Here is a 10,041-nt window from a genome sequence, read left to right as displayed (position 1 = left end):
AGTCGGAGCTTTCGGGCGGCGTTTCTCCCTCACGACGGCGCTAGGGAGGCTTCCACCGGTCTAGAAATGTTGCTGGGAGGGAGACCGACCGAACGGGACCGGTCCGGCGGCGAACGGAGGCCGGACGGCGGCCGGAAACTTTTCTGGGTGTAGAGAGGGGAAAACCGGGTGAGAAGAGAGAAAAATCGGGAGGGAGAGAGAAAAAGAAAAGAAGAAGAAATGGGTTGGGCTCGGCCCAGCCGACCCAACACTCCTTTTAACCCAAAATTCCAAAATTCAACACCCCGAAATCATACCCCAATAAAATTACCTTTTACTAACAAAAATTACTATTTTTTTTACCGTCGTAAAAATTTCTTCCTTAAAATAATTCCCTCAAAATATTAGTCCCTCAACACCCTCTGGGAACTAATTAAATTACACACTTAGTGACGAACACGGTAAAAACTCTTGTTATCACTATGCCAGTAATAAAGGTAAAAATTAAGATTCGAGGCGTGACATAAATAATATTTGACCAAAAGAGAAGAGACAAAGGAGAAATCTTCCTGATTCGATTTAGGAGAGTATCTTTGACTGGTCTTAAACCTAATGTAGGTACTCTTAAGAGAAGTAAGAATACCTATACATATTATTAGGGTTGCGACTCAAAACTGATTCATTGTCTGTTTTGGATTCTTTACTTCTAAAGGCTTTGGGTAAGTTATTCTAGTGTATCTAAGATTCTTAGAGTTTAACTTTAGAAGTAATGGTTTAGGATTCATGCTATGGTTCTAAATCCTATTGTAATTTGGACTAATTGTGAGTCTATAAATAGGACCTTAGAGACATAGTTTTTAGGTGTATTACTCTAAAAAAAACCATGCAAACTTTACAAGCCTAATGAAGAAACAAAGGTAGCCTACAGTTATGTTACCGATACTGTTGCAGATATGATAGAGCGGAACAAGAGCAAGACCCTTCGAGGTTTGTATTACCTGCATAAGAACATCTACAAAAACCAGTATAAAGCATCTATGTTGCAAGTTAGCTGCCGATCGAGAAAGCATGAATATCCATTCAGATGATGTGTCCGTAGTGATTGGCCCTCTAAAATATACAACCCACGGCATAACAACCGAGGATTGTAACTGGGAAGTTGATCCTAAATTCTACATAAAAACTAGACGCCATGTTCCATATGATGTAAAATCAATTAGTAATATGAAAGGCCGTGGCATGATGTTTGTGCTTGTGGTGGAGACTACTGCGTATATCATGAATTGGTTGCATAAAACTTCCATAATACATATGGTTGTTTAATTATGACAGACAAATGGATGCCTGATGCGAAACTGAGACGGTTTGTCAATTATGATTAAACAATTGTTGAGAAACCGACTCAGTTTCGCATCAAGCATCCTTTTGCCTGTCATAATTAAACAATTATATGTATTATGAAAGTTCTGCAATCAATTCATGATATACACAATAGCTCTCCACCACAAGCACAAACATCACAGCATCGCCCTCCATTTTAGTAATTGATTTACCAATGCGCTTCTCTTCATAAAATGACCTAATCATCGATCAAAAGACCGTAGCCTTCAACAACTCCCATGCCTAGATTCGTGACCTTCGTTCGGCGAATATCGAGGTCTCATCAGAGGCGGAAATGTTTCGAGTGAAGATATCATATTTTACTGAGGCTAAATACGTTCCGGTCATATCGGTACATAATAAACCATGGATGAGAGTACTTCGAAGTTGGCAAACCTAAAAGATCTCAATCTTATTTGTTTTTCTTAAAGAGTTGTCTATTTTAAAAATATATAGTTCAAAAACTCAAATATTGAGTGTTTTTTGAGGTATTCTTTTTATCGTCTCCTTAATAACCAGTAATAAGCCATGGATGAATTTGGTTATGAAGTTGGCAGACCTAAAAGATCTCTATATGATTTGTTTTTCTTAAAGACTTGTCGATTTTCAAAATAGTTTAAAAACTCAACCATCGATTTTAATAATAGTTCAAAAACTCGCACGTCGAGGCTTTTGTTATCTTCTCACTAATAATCAGTAATAAACAATGAATGAAAGTGGCTATGAAGTTGACAGACCTAAAAGATTTCAATCTGATTTGTTTTTCTTAAAGACTTGTCGATTTTCAAAATAATTCAAAAACTCACACGTCGATTTTTAATAATAGTTCAAAAACTCGCACGTCGAAGTTTTTGTTATCGTCTCACTAATAACCAATACTAAACCATGGATGAAAGTGGGTATGAAGTTGACAGACCTAAAAGATTTAAATCTGATTCGTTTTTCTTAAAGACTTGTCAATTTAAAAAATAGTTTAAAAACTCCATGCGCACGTCGATTTTAATAAGGCTTTTTAGCCAAATTGCTACCCTAGCTTTTACCTTGATGTCAATTTGCTACCCTAGTTTTCATTTCAGCCAATTTGCTACCTTAGGTATTATTTCTGCCGATTTGCTACCTTATGTTTTCAAAATTAGCCAATTTGCTACATTTTTGTCATTTTAATTTATTTATTTCTTCATCCAAACATGAATTATTTCTGAAAATCGAAACTTAAAGTTGGTCGATATTAAAATTTCGATAAGTAAATCGGTTAATCTTAAAACTCTAAAATAGCAAATTTGATGGAAAAGGCAGCAAATGGGCTGAAATAAAATTTAGGGTAGTAAATTGACTAATTTAGAAAAGTTAGGGTAGCACATTGGCTGAAATGAAAGCTATGGTAGCAAATTGACACTAAGGTGAAAGTTAGGGTAGCAAATTGACAATTAATAACAGTTCATAGTGAGACGATAACAAGGTTTTGAGGTTTTGACATGCATATTGCATATAAAGATTTAAGTTAATTAGGAGTTATGGTGGTCCAATGCCGTTGAACAGAGTGATTTGATTAAGAAACATAACCATGCTTGGTAATTAGGAGGTACCAGGTACGTTGCATGGTAATAAAGTTCTTTTGTTGAGGACAATTCACAAATATACACGATAGGATTTTAGAATCTTGAATCTTGAATTGATATGATGCTCAAATTTGCTTGATGGATATTGTTCTCGATCTATAGAAACTTAAAGGATACATAAAACGATCTTGAATCTTCAGTAAGGTAGTTCAAAATGTTATCCCGATCGAAATGAAATCAAAACCCTGGCTGTCTCAAATCATATATATTAACTGCTAGAACAAGAATCTTGATCGGAAACTAAAACGTATTTGACTGATATAGATCAAGGTTGAACGAGTTTTTATTCATCGTGATCATACAACTCATCACACCTTAATTGACCTAGAATTTTGCTGGGGGCGCAGGAGCTCCTTGGCGAGCACAAATGTTCTTGAGCAAGGGAGGGAAGAAAGGAGTGAGAGGAAACATTTTGGGCAAACAGCTGTCCTCAATGGCAACGAAGGCCTTGCAACAGTCAACACTAATGCTTGCGAATTGCAGGCTGGCAACGGATTGCAATATTCCCATAACACATCCGTTGACGCCGGTAAGAGATGACCAACACTTGAGCACATCCGGTGCAGTTCCTGGTGGAAATAGGCCTCCTGGAAGGGAAGGAGGACTCGGCAGCAACTGCGCATTTGCCATCCTCGATTGGGCTAACAAGGCGATGAGCAGTGACACTAGTAGCAACGAAGATAGTGCTTCCATTTTCATGATTGTCATGGCTCTATTTGGAGATTAGACTAGCTAGCTCTTTTCAGACTTGGAGTAACGAATACTTGGTGTGGGAATTGGAGGAAGACAATGCGAACTATATATATAAGCTTCACAAATGAGGGTAACTGACCAAGGTTCAAAATAAGGTTTGACTTGCATATCGCACATAAAGATACAAGTTAATTGGGAGTTATGGTGCAGGGTCCTTGTTTTGGTATGCACTAAAATGCATGTATACGTTATGAAATGAATTAATGCATGTATACGTTTTGAAATGATGAAATGCATGTATACGTTTAGTAAAGAATAAACCTAATTGTGTTTTAGGATTTTCTAATTCGACATCTATTGTGTATATGACAACGGCTTCATATGGTGAGAACATGCCTAGATTGTAAAGCATGAGCAGAAATACCGGGGCCGACTGTGCTAGCATTTTCGTTCAGAGGACCGCAACAAAATCAGTAATCACACACACCATTTCAACATCACACAAGTGACAACAAATCTTCAAAATCAAGAGTTCACATTTACAAGAAGATTCAGATGTTCCATATTCTTATGATTAAATCACCACAAACCTATATATGCTTTCTCATGGAGTATATTGCTAATTCGTCCTGTTAATTAATTCAGAGTTTGTCTCGTGTTATTTTTTTGTTTTATGTCAGACGAATCAACACCCTAAACCAACATATTTCACAAACCATGACGAAAAACACAAACTCAGATGGCTTTTTATCATTTGGTTGATAAGAAAATACCAAGAAATTGAATGCTCCAAGCCTCCAAAACTGCTTGCATTTTCAGTATATGAACAACAATTTTAGCCAAGGCATAAAAACACGATTGACATCATTCAAGTTGGTTGATGTCATTCATAAGAACACGAAGCATTTCGTGCGTTTGGTAAAGGCGTAAAACGGATGCTACTTGTTCACCATTCTTAAACCCTGATAAGAGAAGCTCGGAGCAGAACTGTTAGTGTGAGATCGAGATCTCTACTCTCTTTCAAATCAGGCGCCATGGATGCTAATGCAACCTTAAGGGAATTATAATTACGTACAAATATGGATAAACCTTAGACTCCTAAAACACCAGAGGATCGACTCAATTGAAGACTTCAGAGGTTTTAGGGCTTGTGGGGATGGGAGGGTTTGGGAATGTGAGGGATGTGTATGATTGGGCAGGGTTGAAATTGGAGGTGGATGAGACTAAGTATGAGTTTTGGACTTGTTATGACATTAAGTGTGAGAGTGAGGATCCTGAAGGGAAATGGGGTGAGGTACTCCTAAGTACTCTGAAGTGTCCAATTTTGCGACTTTTCGAGGTGGGAAGCTGCCTTAGGATGGATTCAAATGTGGTGAATTTTCTGATATAATTTGTATAATTTGATGCTTCTGTTAAGTGACAATACATTGCGGGTTTGTGAAGATTTTTTGATTGTATGAGTTTATATTGAGTAATATACTTTGTATTAATAAAGTTTTTGGATTTGGTGCATATTGTGAATGCTGCATTATGTGTTTGTATGGTTACTGTTTTTAGAGTGATCATGTTTGAATGAGTTGATCCGGATTGCGTACAAGGATTGCGTTCAATTCTGGATTCTATGTTGTTCTGATTTCGATGCAATTAAGTGATGTGCTTATGTTAATTGATGTGCTGGGATCAAATGTGTTTTGAATTTTGAAGTCATTTTATGGGATGGGAATGTGGTTGAATTTTGAAGTCGATCATTTTGTGGTTGCTCTTATAGTTTCCAGATTAAGATTGATAATCTGAGGTTCAATGATGATTCCACTAGTGAATCCGCCAGCTTCAGCCTGTTCAAATGCTTAATATTTTCTATTAGCGAAGATTGAGTACACCTCTAGCTTCGATCCATGGTGAGTTTTAGTTTTTATGCAATTGAGTGAGCCTTTGTTGACGAGCTCGGCAGTGATTGTACGTACGTGGATCAAATATGTTTACAATTTGAAGTAATTAATTTAGGCTAGAGGCTTCTGATCTTATCAAATGGGTTTGTGGATTTGTGGTAGCTCTAATCAGGTTTAGTGATGGGTTTTACTTGGCAAATTACTCAGCTCTTCAAATATTTTGTCATCAGTGTAGATAGAGTATAGCTTCAGCTTATTGATGCTATTATGCAAATTATTGATCCGTCTTGCCCAAAATTGTAATAGAGATCCCAATCACATCCTATCAAAAAGCTAGATGCCTTGAGCATCTTATAAAATCAAATCAATTCACCAATGGGTTAACCATTTCTTCTTTCATTCGGGGAAACTATATCTTTACAACAACCAATTTATAGATTATGGTCGAAACGTAAGACATGAATAGTTTCTTGACGGATTAATAAACTCTTCATAAGTCTTGACTTTTCAAACATCAAATATGTAAGTCCTTTTTCCTTTTCATAATCATCTTAAAATTGTATTTAGCAAGTAAATAAATTTTTGATTATTTTCCAAAAACGGATTGCTATTCCCCAAAGCGGATTACTATCCGAGAATCTGGATCCCCAAGATTCGGTTAGATTCCACATGATAGAACCCTAAAGTAAACGTGACAATAGCAAATTAAATAAATAATTCAAAAAAAGAAGAAAAGAGAACCCTAACCTGACCCAAACTCCAGTTGGGTTCAAACTTAACCGGAGTAGACCCTTTTAACCCAACTCAGAAAACCCTTGACACACTATCACAGTAACACTCTCCTCTGAGATTTTAGGATTGTGGGTTCGCTCTCTGAGCTTGGTTCTGCAGCAAAGATGGTATCTTTGTGCTCCTCTGACAATAACAGCTTCTGGGTCGGCTCTGTTTTTGAGGCTATGGTGGTCAACACTGTTCTTGCTGCTCACAACTCTCTTGCTCTGTGGCTCTTGGCGGTATATAAACATCTAATCCCAGTCAATGTTGCTCTTTTTTTGCTGTGATTTTTGGGTTTTATGAGTTGGGTTTGAGGGTTGGAGTTAAAGGTTCATGCTTTGTGTTGGGATTTTTTGCTGTTTGAGATTTTGGGCAGGTTTTAGTACTGAGCTGAAGGTTTTGGGATTTTGGAATTAGGGATTGTGGTAGTGTAATTAGGGTTTTTGAAGTTCTGAAAATTGGGATTTGATAAGTTGGGGTGGAATTTGTGGTATGTGAGTTTTGTATGTGGGCTACAGAATACTGTAAGGCTTTCTTGTGTTTGATCTGTAGATTTCTGGGTTGATTTAAGACAATTTGTGCTCTATGTGTTTGTGTGGCTTTCAGGTTAGCGTGTTGTTTGAAACCACTAGTGATTTCAAAACCGGGCCTACAGAATGTGGGTTGTTCTGTACATCCTTGTTTCATATATGCATGAATTGAGTGTTGTATTCAAATGAGTTTTTGTTGTGTCTTGCTTGTTTGAAATAAATATGCTAATATAAGAGTTATTTGGTGTTTTTTACTGATTAGTACTAATTCCTGGACGTTTGCTTTGGAGATTCTACTGCTCTTGTTCTCTAGAATTGTTTCGGCTTTGCAATATTGTCTTTGTGTGATGTACTGTTTTCTTTAAATTCATAACGTTATTGAATGCCACTACTCCTTTTTCTGTTCTTAATCTTAGAATTTTAAAGGCAAAAAGGACATATGAGAACAGAGGATTGGTGTAGCCATCTCAGCTCCTCAGATATTGAATTTGAAATGAACATCAGCCACTTGGTCCTACATGTCTATTTGTATATGGCTAGGGTTTAGTACCAGATCTGCCATGGACCAAACTTTGGGTAGTTGTAGTTCAGAGCTAAAGTTTATTTGATTTATTACATTCTTGAGTCATGGAAACAGAGTTGATGTTTCGTTATGCGTCCTATCTTCAAATCTGATTTACAACTCCAATTCTTGTGGCTCAGTATGTTATCTACTGTTGAAAGCAATTCATGAGATTTTGACTTGTACAGTTTATATCCCTGAGAGTAACATGTATTTGAATGCCCAAGTCGTTTAGATTAGGGTCTTCATGGGATCATATGAGTTTGATCTAATAGTTAATTTTTCTTCTTGTATAGTTTGCACTAACATTTTTTGAGGTTGTCTCAGGCAGGATCCCTGATGAATGACATCAATGTGTCTCCAAAATTGTCTGCAGTCACCGGAAGGTAATGGAAATCCTATTTGTCCATCTTTTATGTGCTCTTGGCCTTCATGGGTACATTCAACTGAGTGGCTTTGTGTTACTCCCTTCTGCAGCTTTCCTTTTGAAGAACTTTTCAAATTGCAAAAACCTGGTCCAGAAAACAAAGATGCCAGCGACACTGAGGATGACGAGGAAGATGATGTCGATGATGTGCCTGAGGAGGAAGATGATGCATCAGATGAGGACTTCTCAGGCGAAGAAGGGGAAGATGCAGACCCTGAGGATGAACCTGAAGCCAATGGTGATGGAGGAAATGATGACGATGATGAGGAGGACGAGGATGATGATGATGGTGGCGATGATGATGATGAGGATGCAGAGGAGGAAGAAGAGGAAGACGAGGAGGAGGTTCCCCAGCCTCCTGCTAAAAAGAGGAAGTGAGAAGTAGTGTGTATCGTCATGTGTCCTAGTTTCTTTATGGTTTAGGTCAGGAGTTATGGAGTAGTGATTTGAGATTGATATTTGTAGGACCCCTTTGATGTGGTGTTATTTACATTCTTCTGATGTGTTCAATGGTTGTTACCTTCCTATTATCAGACTTTGTTAATGGACCTTAGTAGGCATTGGTAAGACTTGTTTTATGTTCTGGCAAAGCCATCCCCATATTCTCATTCTATTGCTTCACTCTCTTCTCGACCCTTCGCTAATAATATGAACTATTGACGTGCTACCCTTCCCGATCCAAAACCAATCTAATATCACATTCCATGATGTGAGTTTCCATTTTCTAATAGCATAGTAATGGAGAGAGACAAATGAGACTTCACTTATTATTGGTTATATAACTTGTATTGCGTTACAAGCTAAAAAAAAAGTCTTTTAAAGGCATGCCACATTAGGAGATAATGAAGTAGAATATCCTTGGACGTTCTTGCATTCGGCAGCAAACCTTCTTGCCAGGAACGGAGGAAGTTAAGTCGATGTGATCCATTACAATGTTCTCGCAACCAATATGATCGTCGCAGTCCAAAGTAATGGCTATATCCCCAGCTACAGATCCATGAAAGTCACAAAACGTCACGTCGCTCACTTGTACAGCGCTGCCTTGGTCACCCAGAGTTCCAAATCCAGCAGTGGAATCATCAGAATACTTCTGGTCTATAATGATAGGGTTCTTGGCTTCTTGATTTGTGATATGCTCAAAAATGATGTTCTTAGCATACCCTGATCAGCCCTAGTTTTTACACACACACACACACACACACAAATAAGATAACAAATCACATTGAATTGCGATACTAACTAAAAAAATTGGCAAGAAGGTGCAATGAAAATAAATCACAATAGAAGTTTTGTCATTCTTACTTGCCATGTCTTGATTCTTGCTCCATTTTGTGTTCCCTTGAAGGTGCAGTTTCTCACTTGCACATCTTCCATCGTGCTATAAGAACCGTCCTCACCAAGACTTCCGATACTGCATTTTGTACAAATATTGGAAATGAGAAGAAAGATGAGATTCAGTGAGCAAGAAATTCAGTGCTGTGTATAGGGTTTAGGGTTCATGGTCGGAAACATGGAAACTCGAGAACTGTCTTTGGTGTTATTACCAGAGCTGCAGCTAGCTGTACCTGATTCTACAAGGAACCATGATATGCAGAAAGATGAATCAATTGTTCACCTGGGACAGAAACCAATTTGCATTAGCAGCAGCAGACTGCAGATCCCACCATTCCAATCTTGCAATTCTTTAGGGCTTTGCTTACCATATTGTGCACATCCGAATTACAGGAGTTGAATTATACCATTATTGATTATTCTTGACATGCAACTCATTCAAACCACTACTACCTTGAGAACCTTAGGATCGATACAAACGGTACAAACATATCATCAACTGTGTTGGTTTTAGCCTCTGGCATCTGCTCTAGCTAACAAACACACTGGTCGTTCATAGTCTCACGAATGCTGTGCAATTTCTCAATGTAACTAAACTCAGTCTCGAGGGTACACTCAATGTCACATTTATATTGCGTGTAGGCCCAATACTGACACAAAAATCCAACCCCAAGTTTTACACGATAGTAAGGCCCAATAACATGTATATCCAACTATAATGATATTACAGGTAGATTAATCATTAATGTGAATTTGGATCGAGTAAACTACTATATCCACATAGAATATCTCCACTAATCTTCTAAACACTTTAAGATTGTGGTCTATTTTGTCCTGAAAAAAAAAAAAAAAAAAC

At 37.6% G+C, this 10,041-nt stretch overlaps 2 protein-coding genes across 2 annotated transcripts; one reads left to right on the top strand and one right to left on the bottom strand.

The window, feature by feature from the left end:
• Positions 1–6,385: 6,385 nt before the first annotated feature.
• Positions 6,386–8,443, top strand: LOC101301324. Its single transcript, XM_004287203.1, has 3 exons — positions 6,386–6,573; positions 7,754–7,812; positions 7,904–8,443. The coding sequence occupies exons 1-3, from the start codon at positions 6,457–6,459 to the stop codon at positions 8,229–8,231; spliced, it is 504 nt and encodes a 167-aa protein (XP_004287251.1). The 5' UTR covers positions 6,386–6,456; the 3' UTR covers positions 8,232–8,443.
• A 417-nt stretch (positions 8,444–8,860) lies between these two features.
• On the bottom strand, positions 8,861–9,870 carry LOC101301037 (probable polygalacturonase At3g15720-like). The gene is made up of 3 exons (XM_004287202.1): positions 9,419–9,870; positions 9,156–9,264; positions 8,861–9,024 (listed from the first exon to the last, which is right to left on the bottom strand). The coding sequence occupies exons 1-3, from the start codon at positions 9,436–9,438 to the stop codon at positions 9,019–9,021; spliced, it is 135 nt and encodes a 44-aa protein (XP_004287250.1). The 5' UTR covers positions 9,439–9,870; the 3' UTR covers positions 8,861–9,018.
• Positions 9,871–10,041: the final 171 nt, after the last annotated feature.

Source organism: Fragaria vesca, linkage group LG1 (assembly GCF_000184155.1).
Source record: "Fragaria vesca subsp. vesca linkage group LG1, FraVesHawaii_1.0, whole genome shotgun sequence".
Lineage (NCBI taxonomy): Eukaryota > Viridiplantae > Streptophyta > Magnoliopsida > Rosales > Rosaceae > Fragaria > Fragaria vesca.
This window is presented reverse-complemented; position numbering and strand designations above follow the sequence as displayed.